The sequence below is a fragment of the Anas platyrhynchos genome, chromosome 5 (genome assembly GCF_047663525.1).
Source record: "Anas platyrhynchos isolate ZD024472 breed Pekin duck chromosome 5, IASCAAS_PekinDuck_T2T, whole genome shotgun sequence".
Classification (NCBI taxonomy): Eukaryota; Metazoa; Chordata; class Aves; order Anseriformes; family Anatidae; genus Anas; species Anas platyrhynchos.
Window position 1 is genome coordinate 38295920 of NC_092591.1, and position 25894 is coordinate 38321813.

General features: G+C 35.3%; 1 protein-coding gene across 28 annotated transcripts in view; it reads right to left on the minus strand.

The window, feature by feature from the left end:
- The window catches only part of GPHN (gephyrin), a 279461-nt gene that overhangs the window by 131335 nt on the left and 122232 nt on the right, over window positions 1-25894 (minus strand). For 25 of the 28 annotated variants that reach the window (XM_072038874.1, XM_072038880.1, XM_072038878.1 and 22 more), the window contains one exon: window positions 8665-8757. In XM_072038874.1, the coding sequence (XP_071894975.1) occupies window positions 8665-8757 (93 nt within the window). Of the gene's footprint in view, window positions 1-8664; window positions 8758-15860; window positions 16047-25894 lie in introns of all 28 variants that reach the window. The other 3 variants (XM_072038881.1, XM_072038868.1, XM_072038866.1) reach the window with 1 other exon arrangement.

Here is a 25894-nt window from a genome sequence, read left to right on the forward strand (position 1 = left end):
AGGCAGAGGAGACTGAGATTTATGTTATATGATTAGTAAAGGCATAAACTAGCCAGGAGTAACACACCGCAAATGACTGAACAGGAGTTGATATGAATACTCCAAAGCACGAGATACTTACAGCACATACTAGCAGTTTTATCAGATCAATGATTTTGTGGCCAGCAGCAGCTAGAGTTAGCTGAACCGCATCAAGAACAAAATTGCTAGCATCTTCTCTCCAAAGGGAGATCTTTCAAGGCTCAATGAAAATGAACTATGACAAACTGATCTCAGTGAACCACTGTGGAAGAAAAAATGTACTTTTTACATCTAGTGAAAGTTCAAATACCGATATTAAGTAGTATATTGTACATTATGCTCCTCACTATTAATTTTGGTATTCACACTACAAAACAATTGGGAAAAAGAATATATGCATGAAATACAAGATGAAATAACCGTGAATGGTCCAAACTACAGTTAAAAAGTAATTATTTTCTTTTCCATAAGACTTCCATACATGAGTGTGGCAATATATACGGACATTGTGTTTTTCTCTTTGAATACTTTCAATTAACACGTTGCTAAAGTTGTTCCATGTGGTAGGAATCTGCAGAAGCAGGCAAAGGAACAGTTATGATCCCAAGAATAACAGATGATACCAGCCACTTTCCAAGACTCTTCCAGTTTCTTCTTTAGTGGCTGAAAGTGCTCCTGCATAGCAGACAAGGAGCAAATCAGAATTTCTTTACTATTCAATAAGCATTAGTTTTAATGGTAAACTATTTTAATAAAGAATCATTTTGGTATTCTGGTGCACTTTTGCTAAAAAGACTAACTAACTCAATTTTTGATACATCTTAAATCCAAACTAGTATTTGTCTCCTAGTTATCGTTTCTTTAAGATGCCTTCACACAGAAGTCTTCCTCATGTTTTTATATATTATTGCCAATTTTCTCCATATTAAGCTTCTACTAAACTACTTGCAATAAAACATGACCAGAAAAAAATTACACATTAATGGTGAAAATTGTGTAATTACAAGCCTGACAATGTTTTCCAGATCATTTTGCCTTAACCTGACGTTTAATTTTGTTCAGTTCCCTGTTACCTGTTGCAAAGGGATATTCTAACAGAAATGCCTAAAAGGCAGAAATTCCCAAATTGGAAAAAAATATCCCAAATTGGAAATCTCATTATGCAGAAGGCTTATGGCATGCATTCTTTTCTCTCCCTTTTCTCTCCCAGATACAGGAAGGAGTGCAAGTCCTATACACTGTGGCAGCTACACTGCTAATAGAAGCCAAGCCAGCTAATTTAAACTAACAGAACATATTTCTATGAGCTGTGGTCACTACAGTGCAGACAGTTAAATGTATTGGTAATGCCCATAGGAGAAGAACCTTTCCTTTCCTTTTGAAAAAAAAACGTGAATTATAATTGTATTGTTCTTTTGGATGTATTTTTGAAAGTATCTGGGATCACTGGGATATGAAACATTTGTCCACCCGCTTTCTTCCTACTGTCATTTTGAAATTACCTTGGAATAAAAAATACAATTGTAAAAATTAAAAGAGAAAAATTAGAATTCCTGGCTTGCTATTGTGTCTTTGTTTCTCTATGAAGCACTGAAATCCCCTACTGTGGTTTTACTGCTGTTTTCTTTTTTGCAACAGTGCTTGCAAATATTTCATACATACCTGAAAGACAGAAAATGGAACCTCTATTTGCTATTTTCAGATCATTAAGGAAAACTAAAATAAAGCAAATAAAGGTAATAAAGGTTGATCCTCAAATGGGAAAAAACATCCTGGAACACTTGGTAGGAAATCTGTTGGTATTATCTTTAGGATATGATGGTCAGACAGCTTTAGATGGAAGGTTAATGAATCAGTTAAAGACAATTGTGTACCCATTAATTTTGGGATCCATTTAATTTGAATTATCTTCTCATTTAATACATATAGAACATAAGGTTAGAATCTAGCCTGATTTTCCACACGGGATAAATCATTAAATGTCATCCCTGACTTCTGTAAGGAATCCCATATAACTTGTGTTTTATAAGACATCTCTTCCACAATTGGTTTTGATTTGACAGGATTGAAACTCAGAGAATAACAGCTCTTTCGGGGAGGGAACTTCTTTGTATGATTAACGGTTCACTGTTAAAACAACTCACAAAACGAATCCAAACACACAAAAAAATCTTCAATATGATGATTTCCTTATTAGAATTTTCTGGTTTGAGCTTCTTATCACCAGCTATTGTTGCACATCTCTTCAGCAGACTAACAGAACCCTTGGTACATTATATGGTTATTTCTCAAAGTAAATATAGTGAATACACTACAAACCAAGTTACTTCCCAATATTCTTTATGATAAACTAAACAGACTGGGTTGTATAACCCTCACAGAAAGCATCTCTTCTAGCCATAATATTTTTTGAGCTTTTTCTATATCCAGTGTGATATTTGAAATGTTTAAAAAAGTGAATGTCAGAAAAAAATGCAGCTTTCCAATTTAGACACATCAATTCTGTATACAGACAAAAAAATATCCCCCTATTTCTTTTCCTTTTTTAATTCAATATCTTCATACTTGTCTATGTCTGGAAATGTAGACAGAAACAAGTTGAGAGACATACTCTCTTTTCATCCTGCATCTCAGTTGGATACACGGACAAGGAGACGTTCAAAACTGTCATTTATAGAACCAGAATATCGATTTATAAAGCTCTCTTTATTTATCAAAACTAGTATTCTTTAGGAATGCTTTTTCTTTGTATGTATAAATTTCCACCTTTTTTTTTTTTGGAGTGTGTGTGTGTGTGTGTGTGCGTACCTTCTGTTATTTGAGTAAATAGAGCCGAAATGGGATCTGGCTTTCTTCCCTCCCACATTTCTCACTACAGCTGTCCTCGCAGCTCCCAGGTGTTTCCATGCAGTGACTGCAGTTGATGGTAGCACAACCAGACTCTTCAGTGGTGCTGGTGTATTACCAAGATTTCCTGAGGAACTCCCAGAAGAAAAGAGAAAGTGTACTTTTCAGCACTTCACAAGTCAGCTAAATCAGCTTGGAATTTCCCAGGACACAGGTACGTCTATAAGCCGACAGTGTGCTGCATACTGCAAATAATCAGGATACTGCTGCTTCTCAAAGACACTGGTAATGGTTGTTTAGTGAAAAGTGTTCTGCAATTCAGTATAGCAGTTCTGTTTTTATAATGTCTTCCAAATCTGAGATTTAAAACCTAACTATAGAATTAGTGGTTAAATGAATAGAGCACACAGATGTATTTGGATTTTTTGGAACACCCAATAGAGTGTTTCAAATTCTTAAATGATTATATTGAAAAATTAAATCAGGCTGAATAAAGACCTAATCATATAAGCTAGGAACTGTCTGGAGATCTAATAAAAAAAAAGGAACGATACCTTACAGAGTTGCTGATAAAATTCTAATAGCAGAACTCAGAAGTCTGTCACACAGTAGTCTATTCCATTGAAGTATATTTGTTGCCTAGTTGCATCTGGCAAGGTTTCATAATTCAGACCCTTTAGGAGCAAGCTAGGCTGAAAACATAATCTCCTAAGAAATATGGAGAACGATCGGTCTGATGGCAAGTTACAGGATCACTCATCACACATGCACAGCACACTTCGTTATACAATAGCTCTAACAAAGGAATCAGACTTAACAGGGAGTGAAATTTCCATTCAGAGGCATGGAAAACTGCAGTGTTAACACAGACTACAAAAATACATGCTGAAAAAGGTTTTAAAATTGGAGATCGTACTGAATATTAGGGGTGAGAAACTGAAAGAGCAGCCTGGATAATTAGAGGTTGTATGATTTCGGAGTACTTCCACCATAAAATGACTGATGTCACATATGAGATGAAGACTTCATTCCTCCTTATTATGGAGCCATCCTGAAGTGACAGACAGGTTGTAGAAAGAGTTTCTTGTGGCCAGTGACAACACTGAGATATAATTGGCATGGCACTAAGAAGAGCTGAATACTATTGAAAAAGAATGGAAGTGCTCCCATATCCACAAGGAACTCTACCAGAAATCTCGTTGGTCTGGAAAAACACTACTTGAAGCAGGGAAGATAAAAATATCTACATGTCCTTCCTAGTTTAAGTTATCAAATATTAATTGGGAGTTTTAATTTGAAATGTCGCAATGGATTTAAGTTAATCTGAGGGGAACACATAAGTTGCTGTGAGAATATGGCTATGACTTCACAAATCCTGCTCTGTCACAAGCACCTTGTTTCATTAACTAAGTTGAAGGGTAAGCAAACAAAAAAAACATGGAAATTGCAAACAGTATAGATTAGGAAGTTTGTAAACACTACTTGGGACAAAGAAATACAAAGAAATAGACATTAAAACAGTCTGTAGAAATTAAATGGAATTTTAAAATGTGTAATTTGGAAAATCAATTAAAATATTTAAAGAAAATTTCACACCACATTCAAAGGAGAAACTCAGGAACCAGCAATAGTGAAAGATACCTTAGGGAATTAGGAAAAGTCAGGCAAAAGAAAAATTGCAATTGGTATTGATTATAAAAATGCTGTTGTGATTTTGAATTGAGTATATAAAAACTTTGCAACACTGCAGAATATAGACTTTTTTCTCTCTAGACACGACTTTTGTGTGACTAGGCTTGGAATGTTTTCTTCATTGTGAGCAGGCTTTTTATCTGAGAAAATGCTGACAAGTTGGAGGGGGTTCCAGAGGACATTTTTAATGGACTTACGAACTTTGATGAAAGAATAAACAGGTGTGCACATATCGTGAGATCAAATGAAAATGATTAAGTGTCCAAATATATTTAAAAGCAGCCTATAAATATTGAGGAATATAATCAGCAAAAGCTAAAAGACACATTCATCATTTTTCCAGAGCAGAGGAAAAGAAGGAAGACTATGAGAAAACATCTGCCTGGGTTTGCATAATGGCAGAGCTCTTCTATGCCTCTTCTCCTGGAGTCTCGTCTCAAAATTTCAGGGCTGACAATTATCTGCAGCGTGGTTGAAGTATTTGTGAATTCACATAGCAACAGCTCAAGGATTTCTAGCATCAGTCTAGGCACAATAGGCTGATCCTTTTTTCTATTATCTAAGTACATAAAATTAGTTTTGTATGGAGCCACACAAGAGATGTAGGATAAGAAAACAGCCAGAAGACTCTGTTAAGAGGTAGGAAAATTAATTTTTTGGATGTATAATTTTGCAAAAGAATAAATATAAAAGTCAAGAAGATGGAAGATAAAAGACTTCACAGAGTGCCTGTATACATGAGATTTTTCCTTTCCTCCTTGTATTGACTGACAAGCAATAGAGAAAATATGATTGATACAAACTTATTGCATTATTTAAATATGTTTTTAAAAGTTAATGTATATTTTCATTAACATCCTGTAAAAACGGTAACTATCTAGCGATCCAGTGTGGTAGTTCCAAGGGGAAAATATCTGCATCTGGAAATAAAAAATAAAATTTTCCCAAATAACTTAACTTGGGCAATATGTAATGGCTTAATCTCTATCCAGTGATGAGCAGACTGTATGAACATTTCCAGTGTGGACTCAAAAAACCCTCAAATTACAGGCAACATAAAGATGGTCAAAACCATGGTTATATCTACAAAATCTAGCATCTACTTTGGCTTTGGTCCAAATGAGAACTATCATGAACTGCCATAGTAGATGAAGAATTACAGCATTCATTTTTAACTTTTATAACAGTTTCCTTCAAATTCAGCCATCCACTGGCTGATTTTTTTTAATCTATTCACATTCATTTCATCACTCAAAGTCACATAGGCAAAAAGGTGAAGGATATTCACTCTGCTTAATTCAACTGACCCCCACTTCTCAAAACGTGAATCATACGACACCTAACTTAAAAGCTTCTCCCCATCTACTCGCTAGTCCTATGCAATAAATTCAGGGATCAGAGATAGCTAATCAAAGTCAGATAGCCTTCAAGCAATCTATTTTGTTATTTAAAAAATAAATCACACATCATTGAAACTACTGCAATAATCTAGTATGATTCAGTTATAGTATTCAAAATGCAAAGTGAGTGGGGAAACCGAGTAATTTTTTTTTAAACTTTTTTAAAGAATTACAAATTTCTGAAAAAAATATTTATAAATAAATGCATTATACTACCACTTAATTTCAATTTAATCAATAGTAAAAAAAAAAAAATTAACCTTAACTATTTGGGCTGTAAATACTTTCAGGAATCAACTTTATATTGTACAGAACAATAGTGACTAAATATCTCTTCTCAAGAAAAAGCAGAAAACTGTCTTCTAATTGAAACTACAAGAACATTAAGGACTGAATCATTCCAGCTGAAATACGACCTGATGCACTACTGTCCCTACTCTCAGGAAGAACACTCAAATGTCTTCCAAAATTAGATTCAATTAATACTAGCTTTAAAATCGTGTTTTAAAGATGACATTTCAATAGCACAATGTCACGACCAAATCATTTAATTACCAGTGCAGTAATGACAGGAGACCATGCTGTATGAACACCATACAAGTAAAATATTAAAAACAACTTCCTCCAACAACGCATTCCTACAACAAGTTTTCCTGAAGGTTTGTTGTTGAACATTTTATGTTGACATAGTAATTTTTTTCCATTTTGAGTTTTCTCTCTCCTTGACCCAAAACACATACAATATTTTACTTATGACACATATCGGCAAACTTCTTTTCTTCCCTTCTGACGTTTGCTTCAATGATCTACTAAACCCTATATGGAATTGAAGAACAAACCTTATCATTGCCAGTTTGTAACAAAAACTGGGATTCAGTCTCTTCACCATGATTTTAGTCTTGTAAATTAAATGCAAATTAAATGAGTGAAAATTGAGTTAAATAATGTCCTATATAAATTTATAAATTCTTTTTAATTAAAGTAATAATTGGACAGGTAAAACGTTCTGTTGGTTATAACCAACTGAAGACTTACATACTGATTATGTTTATAAAGGATGCATTTGTCCTTCTATGATTTTTTAAAATGATTTTTGTACCAATGTGTTTTTATTATTTGGCTAAAGAGACTTCAACAACAGTTAATTTTTAAAATGGGTCACTGTAACATCAAAACTAATCAAACAAATCATTACCACCTATATTAAATAATTAGTTCGAGTAACAGCAATGAATCAACATAAGGAAAGCACGAGGTATTTATGTGCCAAGTTCTCATTTGTTAATTCCTGGGCCCAAATGCTGCTTGAGAATCTATAGCTAATTTTTGGCACTGGCTGAAATATTTCTTCTGGCACTACTGCCTAGGTTTGACTTTGCATTAAGTTAATAAATCAGAAAAACAGAAACAGAAATTCTGCCTTCCTTTTGCACAGTGCTGGAATACAGCCTTCTAAATTATTATGTTACTTTGCAAGTAAGAGACCAATTAAACTAATGCATTTTTCACTTTTGTGTTGCTTTTGCAAAATGAATCACCTGTAAATTCATCTTCACTAGCTAGTACTCTACAGTTACCTTATATTGTTCCCATTCTCTGAGAGATAGACCCTTAAGTTTTATGTATACAATCTAAAATGATCAAAAATAATGTACAAGAGCATTTATTTACATTTTTTAGTTCAGTTATACAAATGTTATACAGCAGATTAAAAACATTTTAAAATTCCTAATGAAAACAATAAAAAATACAGTCATGGTCGACAGAACACATTGGTAGGTAAAAATGATTGTAGGTATGTTATAATTAAATCAACTCTTAAAGCATAAGTAATTGAAAACTCACATGAACACTAAAATGAAATCTAAATATGTTAAGTTATGGAAATAAACACGTCAGGCACTCAGTCTTAATTCTGTCCTCTACTGAATATTAGCAAACAAAAACAGTTATGTGATTTTAAAAGTTCAAATTAACCTAATTTGGAACTAAAAATATCAAGTAATCCAATAACAATCATCATTTCATATTACAACTCATGGCCCTGAGGCTAAGTTATTTGGGTAAGTTTCCTTTGCGCTTTTTTTTTCCCCCCTTACCTTAGCTCCTGGTAAGTGGTTTGTAACTGAATTTACGGTGCAACGTTTACTGGTGCAGGTAACCTCCATCTCTGCCTGTTTAGCTTTTTTGATAGTGCAGTGTCAAGTGAAGCACCAGCAGCTTTGCACAAATTTTTTCTCCCCTACAATCTACTTCCCCTGTTCTAACCTATAAAGCAGTAGTTGTCAATGTAGTACCCTGCAAGGGAGAATTAAGAGAACTCTTTCATCCCACTTTACTTGTGCAGAACACAACAAAAGAGACATGCATGTTTTTGCTTAGCAGTGCTGTTCTGCAGTGCAAAAGGAAATTATACCAAAATGCTGTTAGAACTTTGCTGTTTCCACTGGGACAGGAAATCCATTTTGCTATGTCACATTTTAGTCTGAAAATTGTTTCTGGTCAGAACCCAAAGTCAGAGTAATTCTCTTGTGCTGTATTCCCTATTGCTTTTTCTGCTTCCAAGTGGTTTATCACCTGACCTGTTCTGAGATACTCCAAAGTACAGTTACAGAGGAAATATCAAAAAGAGTAACACCCCAACCGAAGATTCATACATTTCTACACCGAAGGGCATGTTTTTCTTATTCCAGGAGTATCTCACCTCTGGAGTCACATCTCGTGGTGCAAACCCTGTTCCTCCCGTTGTTAAAATCAAATTAAGTTCCTTTTCGTCACACCAATCTATCAGCGTCTCCTGAAAGAGAACATGAATGCTGTCAGATCTAACAAGTAATACATGGGACATGGTTGTCTCAGAAAACACCTGAAGAATTGACATGACTTGAAAATAAACAGATATAATAATAAATCAAGGGAATTCTGTAATCACTCATGGCATTTTTCACAAAGACTCTAAACCACTATTTATAACCAACTTACAGCAGAATAATACAAGTCATAGTATTTTTGGAAATGGAAACTGAAATTCTGTTCTCCATCTCTTGTTCTAAAATGGAGATCAAGAATTCATAGCTGTTCATTTATATCACTGTTTATTTTGATTCTAAGATATAAATATAATGCTTCAATACATGTTAATAAAGTATACACATTTAATTCAGGTAATATGTTTGATAATTCTTACAGTAACTCTGGTTTCTGTGCTTGTTCTACTTTTCAACAGTCTGAAAAAAGCAAGAATCACATATTTGTAAGCTTGTCTAATAAAAGATGTAATAACACACCAGATACAGCAATCCATAAGTTGCCCCTTACAGTATAATCATATTTTATTTATTTCCTAGATCTGAATAGGACTGTATTTTCTGATGCCAAAACTGGATTAAGAAAGCTTAAGAGATTTGTCATGTACATTCAATGACTTACAGTACTCTAGAACTCATGATACTAGAGATATGTTAAATTTGATTTGCATTCAGTTTTTTTTAGATGACATTCTAAACTAGTTTTTAGATTGTGACAAAAATTCAATGTCAGCAGAAGATATATTTAGTCACAGTGTGATTATATCACTTATCCTTCACTCTACTGTGGGCAAGCACAGCAGCCTAATGTTCATTTGGATCTCCAAATTCAGCAATGGGTTACACAATGTATAACCATGTATTGCACAGTAAAGTAACTATCTGCAGAAAACATACCAATTGCTTACTAATTCCATCAAAGAAAACACCTCTGAAAAAAGGTTAGGGCACATTTATGTTTCTGGATTATTATATTGAGGTGGAAAGAAATGTTTTGGTGACTGTGGACTAGAAGCTTATTATTTGACTCTTAAAAGTAGATCCAAGCAATTTACTGAGTAAAAAAACTGAAAATATTGCTGATGGTCATAAAACTGTCCATAATACTTTAAAAAGTGTTACTGATGTAGATTAATGCTCAGGGATATGTTCCGCAGGCTTAGAACTGCTAGGTAATTTCCAGTTAAGAGAAATCATATACAGTCATATAAATCACATACAGTATATGAGATGTCCAGTTAGGACACCACATATACATGTACATCTCATATACAGTCTCTTCCAAATTGCAGGTAGAATAGACTTGTGCCTGCCTGCAAGACCCATCATGTAAAAATCCAAGGATTACTTAAAGTGGCAAAACGAAAGGTTCTATCTTTACTTCTCCTTCCTTTACTCATTCCTTCCACCTTCCCTCTTGCGTTATCTCATCCTTATTAAAATCACTTATGTCTTTTTACTACCCTCTTTTGGAGTATGGCACTATTCCCAGGAACACTGTAACTGACCGCAAATTTCAGGATACATGAACATTTTAAATAAGCCTGAGAAATGAACATGCAAAATGTCTCATACCAACACATAAATGAAGTATTAAGTCTGACTTTTATTTTGACTTACATAAAAATAAGTAAATTGCAGTAGTAAAATGCATTTTTAATCTTAAAATCGTTTGTTTCAATAATACAGATATGCATCAGAAAAGTTTCTTTTTAAACAGGTGACATCTCCTCTGAGCTATTATATCATCTACAGACATATTTATCTTGGCTTCCAACAGCAACAAATTTCAGAAAGCATTTGAGAGAGGTTTAGTGTAGAAATGTTGTCTGGCAAAGTGAGAGCATGACATTGTATATATATTTTTAAATTACCATTATCAAGAAAAAATTGTCAGCATAAAAGGAGATATATATATATATATATATATATATATATATATATATATTTTATGAAGCATTTATCTTTAGATAAAATAAAACCTGCCAAACTCCAAGTGGTTTTAAAGAGAAAATAAATCCTTCATCTGTTCTGATTTTGCTACATCTCACTAATACTCTAGTTAAAAGGGAAAAAAGAAACGTCACATGATAGCATACAAGAAGCTAAAGGGATTATTACACACCTTAACTCTTCACAGAAATTGAGCATATAATTGATATTATTATAATACATACATGTATTTTTTTATCAAATTCTAGTTATAGTGAAGAAACATAAACTTTCAGTAAACAGACCTTTGATTATGAAGCAAAAAGTTTGGGTTTCATTGCATTTTAGAATGTGTACCTCCTTGGTCTTTTAAAAATATCTGAGACTAATTTGGTTTACTTTCTCTCTAGCCCACAAAACTCTATCCCAAAAAAGCATTCTCATTTACATTTTAGCTATCTAAAAAAAGGAAACATCACCCTGACCAACTGGGGAAGAAAGGCCACTAACTTTCACTTTGCAGCTGCTAGCAGTTGAGCAGTATTTGCTGTTGGCTTTGAACAGACCGGAATTTGCTGTCTCTTCAAATGAGAATTCCTCCAGACAAGGAACCTGATACTTGTCTTGACAGATGCTATACAAATAAAATGATTATATAACATTTCAACAACAGAAAATTTCATTAAATAATCTTTGTGCAACTACCTCTTCTTTTATTGTTTCATCGATGATAAACTTTCAAGACAAAATGAGATTGGGTCAACAGGTTATGTAAATCATTGTCATTCCATTCAAGTCAATGGCATTATGATGATGGATACAAAATACAGCATCTGGCTCTGAAAACAGTACTATAAAATTACTAATAAATTAAAACAAGACAGAACAAAACTACAGACCTAAAAACACAATCAACCAACCAAACAAAAAAGTATTTTAATATTCTAAATTATGCTTTATCAATTATTTCCTCCTGACAAGGCAGACAGGAAGAAAATTAAGTCATTACAATTTGCTCTTCTAGACACTTTTAACTTCAAAAATACACTTCTGTATTTCTAACCTGTTCAGATTTCATCAAAGTCCTAGAATCATTACATAATTAAATTTTCCTCCTGCAAAGAAATGGAATTTCAGCCCATTTGTTCCTAAAGCTTTGAATTAGATCTGGCGCCCTGTTCTATCTACCTATTTGATTTTCATTTAAATAAACAAGAAACCCTTAGGCCTAACAGACAATGTATTTCCATCCCTTGCTCCAAAGAGCTCTTGTTTAAATCATGCGTTCCCTCTCCCAGCCTGGAACTACTCACTGGACTTATGTGTTGCCCAAACTTGGAACGGTGGAATTGTTTCAGTTGTAACACTGCTCATCAAACTTTGCTTGTTGCCCATGGCACCACACATAAGCTAATATTACCTGTCATTTCAGACAACAAATGGCTTTACCACTTCCAGACATTTATCTTTCAGTGGAGATAACTTCAGTATCTCACTGTCCAAGATGGCACAGTGGTAATGGTTAGCAAAGTGAATTATTTTTTTTCCTCCATAAATCCATTCATGCACCACCCTCTAATCTCTGCAGGTAAGTGAACAGAACAAACAAATAGGGATTACAGAGGCCCTATGGGAAAATTCTGTATATCTCTAGCATACAACTGAAAACCACCAGATTTGTAAAATTATGTAACAAATATTTACAAATAAACCCTGTTTATTCCTGAAGAGTATGTTTCAAAATGCGAGCAGACTAGGATCTCATAACAACCTTTACTTGGTCATGTGGCTTCATCTACTCCGGACTCCAACTCACGAAAGGTTAACCCTGATATTATGTCATAAGAGAGTATACCCCATTAATCATAAATTCACATTATAAGACACAAATACAAAGCAGAAGAATAAAGAAAAGGTAAAAGTTGGCTTAAAAGAACATCAATATCTTTTGTTAAGGCGTTGCAATCTTCTCTATTCAGCTGACCACGGTTTCTTCACTGATTTGTAAGGGAAAATTCAAGTACCAAGGACATAGACCATAAATATCCATAAAGCAAGGGAACTGCAGGAAAGATAAAGAGCTGAGTTCAACAACCAGTTTGAAATAGAGGGAAGGCCTTAGAAATATTCACATATTCTTGGAATAAATGTTGTACTTTCTGCCTTATTTCTTGTGAAGGTTCTATTTCTTATGCTCACAACTTTCCTCTTACTGCTTGAAAGCTTCATTAAAACACAGAGGCATGAAGATACCCCTGCATGTGGAGCAACAACTTTGCAAATAATCAGTCTCAAAATGATTTAAGAATGTCAGAAAATGAAATACTAAAATACCAGGAAAATACACTACACATTTTCTGGTACCTCCACCTCTTCTTTCTTTCCCCCACTAATAACAGGCATGAAGTAACAGAAATGTTAGGACTGTGTTCCCAGTGTAATTACTGTAGTCAGAGACTTGGATGAAAACCAAGTACATACCTCAATGTCTGTAAATATGGCTTTTTGTCTTTTGAGATTTTGCTGAACACAGTAGCCTTTTGAAAATTCTTCAAATATATTTGCACTTTTCAGCATCACAGTTACTTTACATTGTTGTTTTTCTAAATGCTGCTTTCCAAATAGTAAGCTAATGTTAAATAGAAAGTCATAAAAATGTAACTATTCTACTGAAATGCAAAACTAAAAGAAGAAAGTCATAAAAGTGTACTCTATAAATGGTTTACTTTCTTAAATGGAAATTTAATTATAGGCACTTTCCATCTGAAATAAATTGCACCTATCAAAAATTCAAGGTTCAACATATCTATGCAGCCTGTAATGTAACCTTTTTTAAAAAAGTACTTCATGTCTTCTAAAAGCTACTATTCGTGATAATTATTCCTAAAATAGGGGGGAAAAAAGTTGGCATCAAAGTGCAATGCTCAGCAGAGTTCACCTAAGCAAGTGGGTAGGGAAAGTAAAGCAAAGAGACGTGCAAGCACTTAAGTGTTTGCCCTCTAATGACCAGTACTGCATGAAAAAATAAATCTATTTCACTGGAGAAAGGTAAAGACACTACAGGCCGCAGGCAAGGTTGACTCCAGAAGAAGGCACTTAAAACTGCACTTTTATTTTGTACTTTGCTCTCAGAAAGAAGAGATACTTAATTTAAACTAACTACAGTGAGACATTAGTCATACTACAAACAAGAAAAATTGTGCTTTTATTTCATGGTTTATCAGATTGAATTACAATCTAGAAGGCAGTCTAGATCATATGCAAGGCATCAATCTACATATGTGGCAAAGCACAAGAATTACTTGCTTCCTTCTGTAAGAAAATCTGTTCCTGTCTACTGTTGATACCACTAGTATCCTCCTAGAGTGGATGATGAGTTCTTGAAATGACAGCTTCTCACTGGAAAAGATCTGTCAACTCCAGCATTCCTCAGATGCCTTGAGGAGGGGATGGAACTTACAGCTGTCAGAAGAGTCCAAATTAGGTATTTTCCAAACATATCTCTACCTTGAAGCAACTTTCCTGTCCACTCTGAATTTGGCAGATATATACAGGTATGTGGGCATATATGCACATATTTATCTTTATATAATAAAAATATATTAACAAAAGCACCAAAATTAAATGCGTCTTATTTCTGTCATATATAAAAGACCTCTCACTAAAATATGTTTATTTTCTAAGGTAAGTATTACTGTAGTTATAAAAACTCAAGTGCCTTTCTTAAGAATCTATTTGAAACCACTTAAAAATTAAATAAAAGAGAAGCACAATGCCTCCTCGCTAGTATTACTTTTCCTTCCTCTGGTCATTCCTGTAACAATAAAACTAAAATAGCAATTGGAATAAAAAGAAAAGGGAAGAAAGCATAAAACAACTAAAGTAATCCAAAACTGCTCACTAATATTAGTCAATCAGAAATTTTATCTTTTCGAAATCTATTAAAGCAGCACTTCAAAGACCTGTTATCACAAGATATAAATGGTTGGCTTTGGAGCCATAAACCTCAGGTTAATTGTGCAGAACAATGTGTTTTTTCCATACTTTCTTCCCATTTGCATATATTCATGTTCATCTAAGATTAAGACTGTTTACTTTTGATTTGGTTCCCAGTATTCAAAAAGGGAGTTTGACATTAAACAAGTAAGTAATGTCCTATAACTTGAGTTCTTTACAATATTTTCCCTACATGTATCCATATACATAGTTTGTAAACTTCACCAATGTTTGCTGGTTGTAACCAAGCCCCAGTAACCTACATCTTAATCTTACTACAGACACAGAAATGGTAAAGCTGCAGAAAACCAACTAAGTTTCTTTGAGCTGTCAAGAAAAGGAATCACGCTAAGGAATCAGTAAAAACGTGAGGGTCAGACAGACAAAGGCAATCTGTCTTAGAGAACTCCAAATGTAAAGATGTGAGAATCATATTCCCATAATAGCCCTTCACTCAGATAGCTTCGCTTCATTTCATAGAAAATTGTACTTGAAAAAAGCACTCACAGAAATTGCATGTGCATATTTGCACACAGAGAGAATCTACATCAATGATTTAAACCAGGTTATACCCTGTATTGATTTGTGCTGTTTAATAGGCAGTAAGTGCAGGGGATTAAAAAACCTCCGCAAAGGTTCTGTGATTAACACAAGGAACCCAGCTGTGGAAAAAAAGAAACATTTAAACTGGAAGGTTTGTTTTTGTGCAACTATTAAGTTTTAAACAATGAATTAATTGCAAAAATATCTTACGGAATCTTATGGAACACAGTTTAGTTTCTAGCTTCATTTTCTAACAGTAAATACAATCTTCTGTGTTACTTCATACACCTAGATACAATTGTTCAAGATTTTGTTTACCTTTTGCTTTTACAATAATATTCTGAGTTATGCATTTCTCTTTTTTATTGTAGCCCTCAATGGAAATGGCAAATTGAACAGAGTGATAATATTCAGCTACCTAAAATATTTGGATCTGAGCACAAAGACGAGAGAGGAGAACTTCACAGAGACAGGGAAATACTTCAGTGTAATGCAGTGTCTGGTGTAACTTTCCCCCGTGTGTGTTGTTCATGCATATCATCCACAGAGCCAATGAATGAAATTGTTTTTTAAAAATATCTATCGTTTACCTGTGAAAATACAGTAAAGAAAATTTACCTACCAATAGCTGCTGTACTTTGAGATATTTAGTCCATACATATATTCTAAGAGTGGGTGAGCTTGTGGCCTGCCTTGGAGTGTCCTGGGAGGTGCGTTCTAGCTCCTCCCCTCGTCCTGCTTGATGCATGAAAGTTAGGGCAGAGTGCATCCGCCACCACTTCAGTTCCTCTTAAATGCACAATCAAACCTGAAAGAGATTCAGAAAGAGGGGAAAGGCAGGTAGGAGACTAATGTACATGCAGACTGTATCTCTCAAAGAACGCCAGTTACTGACCAGTAACCTTTCTTCTTTGAGTCTGCATGTACATTCCCAGCAATGACGCCCTCTGAACAGTTCCCTTTGCCTTTTACCACCCAGGAGAAGGTCTGAGGACTCCCACAGACAATGGCAGCAGCACCCTGCTGAAGGCTGGGACAGCCCTGCGTGCTATTACACTAACATGCTGCTGGGGGGAAGCAAAGACAGAACTCCAGGTGGCCTCATGGCAAACGTCCAAAAACCATGCAATACAAACACTGAGTTTGCCCAGGGATCCAGTGGACTTTGTTTTGGCCATGGAGGGAACTCCAAGTCACAAGTCCACACATAATCAGAAAACCATTTGAACAACTGCTGTGTGATGTCAGTTGAACTTTTGGATATTCCCACAGTGCAACAAGTAAACAAAGACTTAGACCTGTGAAGAGAGACAATAGAGGGCCCTTATGAAATCAAGAAAGTGAAGTATAAAATTCAATCAAAGAAGCATAAGACCTAGGAATGAGTACTTGAAGACTCACTGCCTGGCTACGCTGGTACCACTTCAAGAAGGAATTTTGGATGACTGAAGAAAATTACTCCACTGTTATAAAGGTACAGAGTATGTAAAATGGCAGCCAGGATCTATAAGATCATAAGAAGACTTCAGCAGCAGCCGAGGCAACAGTCACCAGATGTGCATTTCATAGATGCAGGCAGAATAAATAAAAATTTAGGAGCTTAATATGAGAGAAGGAATGACTATAATGCAGTGGTTTTCCAATGCCATTGAATCATAAACTTTTTAATGTGTTCTGATCAGCTCTTTTAGTTAACTCTGAGTTGTGAGGTGTGAAAATGTACTCAATCACCAAGAGCCATCCAGTAGCCTCACCACATAACAAAAAGACATCTGTGTTCATCTTTTTGAAGTAATGTGAAATAAAAAAATATTTGTAGAGAACCCTAAATGTTGTGTGTGATTTGATGGAGAAAGGATTCTTGTACAAGTCAGGTCACCATGTGTGAGTATACTAAGATATTTTTCTCAAAAATAATTACTACCACAGATGAATAAGGAATAAATTACAGGGTACCATTTTTAGATGGTAAATGATTTTCCGGGTCTAACAATCAATGCTAGATTTAGCCTCCAGAAAACAACAAAACATCTGTAAGAAGACCCTGCTTCCAAAACTAAGCAGAGTTCTTTATCTCTCCAGATATGAGGAAGGTAAGGACATGCTGCTCTGATACATTCTTGTGATAGGGATATGTGAACAAGGAATAGAGAGAAGTATATGAGAGAGGAAAGAAGACTGGAGTAATTCTGGAACTGATCAGATTGTCTGCACTTCTCCATTATCTGTTGACTAGGAGTAATCGTAGGAATAATGCAAATGATTCTCAAAAGGGACAGGGAAAGGATAAAAATCAATTGAGATTCATTGACTGTTCTTAATGCAAACAACAGGCTGACTGCTGGTGAAGGCAATGAAAAATAAATACCTGTGATTATTACAGAAAAAGTCTTTTCCTACAAGTCCATGCTTTTTTCTTACAGAGATAGAGAATAATAGAAGATTAACAGAACGCACTAGTAATAGTAATAGGCAGCCTTGATGATTAGGATATTGTTTATTCCTGAACTCTAGAGTACTAGCATCCAAAGACTAAAATGTAGTGAGAGAACCTTTGGGCATCTTAAAGAAAATTTCTTTCTGAACAAAAAGGCCACTCTCTCAAAGGGAGACCTTTTCAGGATTCAGTGTATGCAGAACCTCTCTTATAAGCCCAAAAGATTACAGCTATTACAAATGATACTGGGTGAAAGCTGTTACCATAGAATTTGATGAGCCACCTTCTACTTCCACTGCAGCTTGCAGAGGTGTCTTAGCATTAGCTGATCCCACTACAATCAAAGGTTTCAACTGATTATTATACTCAAGGGAAAATTGATGCAGAACAACTCACCTAAGAATGGCTTTTTTGTTTTCTTCCTTAAGAGCTGAAACTTTCTGGCCATTTCTCTTTTGGATCTTTTTTTAAAAGATGTTCATTTTTTCATGATACATATTAACAACAAAATTACTTGGAGTCAGGTGGTAATAAAAGCATTAAAAACCCTACAGAGATTCCAAAATCATCCTCCAACTGTTTCTGCAGCTGGTATAAATGAAGCTAAAATCTGCCAGGATACTAAGGTTGTTCAAACATGTCTTTATGGGTATTGGAAATCTCTCAGGCAAAATAATATGCAGAATGTCAAACAACCTAGAGCATCTTTGCAGAATTATTTGTACTGGGATCTCCATTGTTTCTAAGGTCCTAATTTCTTGGGGAAAAAAAAAAACAAACTGCGCTATACAGAATGATAAGCCAACACTTTGTCAGATAACAAGGATTATACATATATACATATAAACATATAAAATATGCCTCCACCTCAGCCAGCTCACAAGGATAACTTTGTAAGAAGTCTGTGTCGTCTGGAAAAGTTGCTGCAAATGGAGCAAACAGAAGCTTCATAAAGCAATTGCTTCATGGAAGCAATCTAACTCAATCTAAACTCACAATGTTAACAAGGCCACAGAGGCTAACTAGGACATGAACAAAGTTCAAATCAAAACATGAAAAGAAGTGGAAAGGATGATTCCAAGCTGAATCACTTGCCATTTCTCTTTTTCTCTTAGAGAAATTCCAAACTTCACTTGCTAAAATTTAAGAATCATAGAAGAAATACTAATCATTACAATCAGAATGAGACAAATATGGACTGCCTTCTGCTACAGGAAGAACAATCTTTACAAATGCTTGCACTGATCATAGAGTCTCTTGACTCTTGCAGAGAAATTCTTGGTATATTCAGAAATGCTTTGCAGTCCCTGAATTTCAAACATGCTGGTTCTATCCATAAATATTGGTTCTGTGACTGAGTTTTGAAACAAAGACTATTAATATCAGGATGAGAAACTCTTGCACTGAGAATGTCATCTGTACAGGTACATTTAACACTTATTCTTGAATGAATTACTGCTTAATTAATTAAGTGCTCTGGCCCTAAATGTATTTGTACCATATGCTCCTGTTGCAAAAGCAAGAACCGTGCCAGAAGCAAAACCTGCAGCACTGAGGAGTAGCAGTAGAGAAGTGAAGGCCTTACAGGGTGCGCTTCAAGAGCAATCGATGATTTATGCAGTCTAACCACTTAGCACAAGACAAACCAAACTTTAAATTGGCTTAAATGTTCTTTCTTATGTTTAAATTCTAAACCTCAAATGACTTGTATTGTGCTAATCTTAACAGATATTTCTAAGTAATTTTTTTGAGCTAAGTATTTCAGAAAATATTTTTCAAACTTATTTTAAAATTGCTTTCACTTATTTTAACTGAAATTTTTATCAAACCTTTATAACTATCTAGAAAATGCAATTTTTTTAAACATCAAAATTAACATAGAGATGCTGCAATTATTCATTATACTTTCATAAATGGTATGTCATGCCTCTCTCCTCCTGTTTCCCTTTGAAAAAGAATGGTGAGAGAATACATTAATACTTTTCTATTTTTTGAGTAGTTTTCCAAATGGATAAGCAGCGAGACTCAGTAGTTATACAAATGTTTAGGGAGTGCAGTTGTAGGTACAGCAGGTTCTAGCCAAAAGAGTGCATTCCCATTGTTAGTGCTGCACTTGAATCAGACAGTTAACTGGAGCTTATACATATGAAATGTCTGCTGCTTCACAGGAACAGAGCCCTCCTTGCTGAAACATGAGTCATTTCTCGAGCTGTGAGACCATGGAAAGCCCTCTGGACTAGGAAGTACTTGTTCATTATTTTAAAGATGCAAGAAGACACACACAGTAACCTTTAAAAGAATCCTGAGTTATTTATATATTTCAAAAAAAGCAACATAAGAAATGATGAGTTGTTTCCACTGTGTACCACCTGCATTATATACTATTGTTCTAACATACAGTCTCTTATCTGCAAATGTTTATGCAAGTAAACTTTTTTTAAATCACAAAACTTCCCTTTCTGGACATGTTACAGTCACATTGCAGTCATCTGTTCAGCTAGGTTTAGAATAAAGGCATCATCTCAATAATAAGTAAAAATATCATACTGCCCCTTTCATCTCCCACACGTTCTACTTTGAGGATTATGATGCATGTGGTATATGTTATCTCTGGACTACTACTTTCCCTTGTAGAGACAATTGCCACTTTACTGCTGGATAGTGATTAAGAGCCTACACAGTCAGAAGAGTCATCCAGACAGTATTTTCAGTAACAGAGAGTAGGTGGAATTAGTGTGTGAAGGAAAGCATGCCAGAACTTGTATCTGCGAGCAAGAACTGGGCAATGCCCTCTGGTAATTACAAACCACAAGATTTTCTATTTATAATATTTCTAATACTGCACTGACCCTTCCTGACCAGGAGGCTGTCACACCTCAAGAAGTCAGCGATCCACACAGCAGCCACGTGAGCAAGCGGATGGCCGGGCTGCCCGTCCGGCAAGGCCTTCAGGCCTGGGCCGTGCCACACAAATCCCTCAGGGCAGGGCAGGGCAGGGCAGCACAGCTCGGCCTGCTCCTCGCGCTGGTGGAGCCTGCAGGCAGCTCCTGCTGGGTGCTGGGGTCACACCAGCAGTCTGGCCTCATGAGAACACCTTTATGAATACAGTTGATTGTTTGTATGAAAATAATAATGTAGCTCAAGGGACCAAATAGAAGGAATCTCTCTCCACAGGCAGGTGTGTGCTGTGGAGAAATCCACCTGGGGATTTATCCAATGCTGCGTGAAGGCAGGGTTCCCAGCATCTGAAGTGATGTAGATTTTATTCGCTCCATTTATCCTGTCTTATTAAAGCAGATATTTTATTAAACCATTTATTGTTGGTCCTTTTTATTGAGATCCTGACAGAAGCCTGCACTATCTCCCTCTCACTCTCCCCCACACCCGTGTAGAACAAAAACTGGCCACCTGGGATTCCCTTGTTCCTTCAGCAGTGCGCCCTCCTGATGCAACAGCAGGACAAGCCCTTGCTTCTTCCCTGCGATTACTAAGCAAGTCTTTTCTGTCCTTTAAGAGTTCTCTCTACAGGCCTAGCAACATCTGTGTTTCCTAAAGACATTAAAAAAAGATCAAGGCTCTTTTCTTCTGTTAAGAGTTATAAATTTGCGATTTAAGACCAAGTCTACCAGAAAACAGAATTCCAAAGGAGTAGTATTCCAAGAGCTTTCACATTTATCATTTATACCTCTAAACCTAAACACAATATTTGCCAGTTTGTCCATTTAGGACTTTTGGTTTGGAGGTGTAATCATAAGTACTGATCAACTCTAAGAAATGAACCCAATTTCCAAGCCATTGCAGCTATTCCATACTGAGGTAGTTCATTAGGTCTCTAGCTGCTGTTACAGCTTTCACTTCTAACTCCAGAAACAGAGCTATTTTTAGTAGGTCTGTTTTTCTGGTCTGTCACCCAAAATTCAAAAATACCTCTAAGATTGTATCATAAAATCATTTGCCACAGCAAATAAGCTAATTGGAATTAGTAGTATATCACTCTCTACATGTATGCGCATTTTATTTTATTTTACATTATTATTATTATTATTTATTTACTTGTTTTGTTGTTGTTGTTGTTGTTGTTGTTCTGTCTAAGACACCTGCCTTTCATTCATTGGATATTGGGAAATTTGAGTTTGATGTACTTCAGCTTTGAACCTCTACAAAAAAGATAATAATGACAAAAGCAATTCACTGAAAAGCAGACTGCCACTTCTTTTAAATATAGTGGACTGAAGGTCGTATAACTAGCAAGTTACCATTTGGCTATCCCTATTCACAGTACTGACAAAAGAACACTATTTTGCTAAAGAAATAATTGCAGACTAACACTAAACAGACTTCAGTCCTTTAGGCTCCTTTTATTAGAATGATGTTTTTGAAGGGAAATAGTGAATTTCTCACTGACTTACTTGGAGAAAATTTTCTCAGTAATCTCTGTTGTTTGGATAGATCTCAGTGTTTTTCTGATAACAAAATGTTTAATTATTTTGTAAACTCCGTACTTTGGATGTTACCTTTGGTTCCCTGTAGATAATCTAAGACAGAGGAGAGAGTTAAATCAGATTTACATGAAGAGGTTTGTATAAGAGAACCAGCAACAATCTGGAGAACTATTTTATGTTAACCTTCACTAGAAGGGGCAGTAGAAAGATTGTTTATACTGCAGTTTCAATTTTAAACTGTTTTTGTTTTTAATTTCTATTGGATGTAAGAAGTAATTTATTTTACCCCGTGTGTGAAATAAACTTGCTACCTGGACAGTATTTGGCAGGGAGTTCAAGGCACTGCATCTTCTTCCCAATTTCGAAACAAAAATGCTGAAGTGACTTAAGAGAAATACATTATTCACACAGCCAAGAGAAAAACTGGAATCCTATTTAACTTTGATGAATTAAGGTGTGTCTGCTGATGACAGAACAGGTGCTTTTTAGACCATAAAAAGGGATAAAAGTTGAAGACAGTTGATCACATTTTCATTCCATGCTTCAAACGTACTCAAAACACCTAATTACAAGGACGGTTAGAATTTGTTTTCCTTTGTTTTCCTATCATTCTGCCATCCTCAGAAGGCAATATAAGTGATCTAACATGGCCTGTGTTGTTTTCATTGGTAGAGATCTAGCAGCCAGAGTGAATTTAAAAATCTTTTCAACAAAAGCTAGTCTGAAGTTAGCGATTTAGTTCACCAAAGAGAAAACGCCCTGTTTTTCCCCTTTATTTTTCATTTTGTATATGAGATTGCCATGGTTTTAGAGGAACTGCAACATAACTAGGTCACTTTTTAGTATTGTCAAAACTATGCCTTTGCTAAAATACTACTTCTCCTGTATTTATTTGAAAGAGTTTAGAGTACTAACATTGTACGAAAAATACGAAGATACAAAATATTCTGAACACACATACACACACAGGTATTATGCTAAAATATGTATTACCTTACATAAAAAATTAAATATAAAAATACATCATAAAAGTGTTTGGGTACCTAAGTATATGAGGCATATCTCAGATGTTCTATGTAAGGTAAAATGGCAGAAGTGGGGAACTGTGCCATTATCATTAATGCTTCTTGCTTATATATCAGCTATTGGCTGCACATTCAGAATGTGTGTCCTAACTGCTTTCCAGTTATGTATGCAAAAAAGACCTAATCACAGCTAAACTGATGATTTCCCTTTATCTGTGCACATTTACTGCTCATTTCTTTTTCTGGTCTCTCAGAAGTCAACTCAGTGAGGATATCATGAATGTAGAAGCTTTACCTACACCAAAGTACTTCGTTTTTTTTTGTTTGTTTGTTTGTTTGTTTGTTTGTTTTTCATTTTTGAAACACAACTATCCCTTTGGTTGTGTCACCTACAGAAGCATTCACAGTTCTGCACAACATTTAGAGATACTGCAAGCTTTTTTATGTAAAGCAGCTCTTTTCAGTTCTCTGATTTTAAACTTAAGCATCTTTCCTACAAAACAGCCCGAGGACAAATGTCTGTTGTCTTTTACAGCCTTAAGGTACTCTGAAAAACTAAAGCATTAGGTTCAGTGTCCCAAACGCTCAGCTTTATTTTTACAACCTGCCTTTTTCTATGTAGCATTATTCCTTATAAATTTTTATTAGAGCACAGAACACATTCCTTGCCCCAAATTCATAAAGAATTGTTTTCTATTTTTATCAAAGAAGGATAAGAAATTTAAAAGCATCTTGGTTGTAAGCTCTTATCTTCATAAGATATCCTTAAATACATAGCTTCATTTTCAAGACTGATAAATATTAAATAATCCTCACTGATTTCAAATAATATTCATCTAATAAGACCACTTCACTGGAAGAATGCAGAAGAACCCTTTCAAGTGACAATACTGAGCAGTACAAATTTCCACACTTGCATTTGGTAGAGTGGGCTATGTCATTGTAATAAGGAAGCAAAACTGTTAAAATGTTACAATATTTGCAATCTTTAAATTCAAGGCTATTTTGACAGAGGGTAAAAACAGTAACAAAGCAGATGATAAGTACCACAAGAAAACAGAAATGGCAGCCTATGCAGAAATAGCACAAGCAATACTCATTACCTTTGCGGTTTTAATATTCCACCTAAGTTTGTCAGAATGACGAGGCATCTGAAATTGAATGCAAACACTTCTGACAGACCAATCCTAGAAATCCTTGCATATTCTTAATGTGAAAATACTTTAAAACTCTGCAACCACTGCACCTTTACTGAACTGATGATTCAGTGGCATTCTCTCCCTCATACATTTCTCTAAGGACAATTAAGTCACATTGTTTCTGAAAATCCTGCTGATAAATCAAAGGTACAGGAACGCTGTCATGGGAAATAAAATCAAAATGCTACCTATTTTATCACACAGGTGTCCAGAAAAAGAATGTATAAAAAGCCCAGGGAAAAGAACAATAAAAAAGAGAAACATCAAATTTTAACCTCATATGAGTGTTTGACTTGGAATCACTCATGTTTCTTGACTAGATAGGCACATGCTAAGAAATACTTCCACATGGAGCTTGAAGATGTTCCAGAAAAGCAAATATTGTGACTTAGCCACTTCAAATTACATCAAAGGTAGCATAATATCATAACACTGTTAGCAAACTATGCAACCTTGCAGCAAAATATATAATGCTAATAATAATGTCCAATGAAATAGCAATCAGTGTTATCTCCACCTTGGCAAAAATAACTGGCTTTTGTTGCAATCATAATTCTCTAGATACTTGTCCAAACTGATCCTACTTCCTCAGGCCTCTGACACCTGCACCCAAGACAGACCCATCTCATTCAGGCAGTACCTGCACCCTGCCCTCCTGTCTGGCTTCTCACCCTGCAGCATCGCTTCTTCGCCCCTGTATATAAAAGCTGTGAAGAGAAGAAATTCCATAAACTATAGCTAGCACAAACTAGACAACTAGATAAAATATGGTGGTTACCAACGTTAATTAACAAAATAAGGCTTTTATCTCAAAAAAAAAAAAAAAGAGAGAGAGAGAGAGAGAGAAAGTGGGAAGCTCTTGGGATAGCTTTTTTCTCCTCTCTGCTTGTGTTACAGAAGCAGACTTTATTCCTTTCAGTCAATTAATACATCTAATTGGGCTTCCTTCCTGTTGCTGTACAGCATTTTAAACATTGGAAAGCCTTCCTCCTGCGATTTTTTTCTCGACCCTTTCAACAACTTACTGGATTTTCAGTAAGATAGATATTAATGTGTTCAAGGAACACTTCTGTGGTTTTTTGTTTGTTTGTTTTTGTGTGTCTGTGTGTCTTTTCTTTTTTTTTTTTCTTTTTTCATTTCTGTAAACACCTCAGATGAAATCTTGAATGCTGGATTACTTTAAGAAACTTACGACCACCATGGCGGTAAAATGACTTGAAACTGGACTTATATAAAACTAAAGCATGGGAGAATTCAAAATGCCTCTTAAGAATTCTATCCTCTATGGAGCGATTAGTACTGAGCAATCTAGAAGCCGGCTAAAAAGACTCGTGGCTGGTTTCTATTACTAACTGTTGCGATGTTCCCTCAACCAGTAAATTGTTTCAATAGGTGAGATCAGTGGTCTCCAAAGTGGGCTGCACGGGTGTGCAAGACAAGCCACTGGGGTGAAGGAAAAAAATATGAGAACTTCAGAAGTATGTGTATATAATTTGTAAATAAATAAATGTTCACATACTGGGGATGCATGCTCACAATTTTTTACAGCTAGG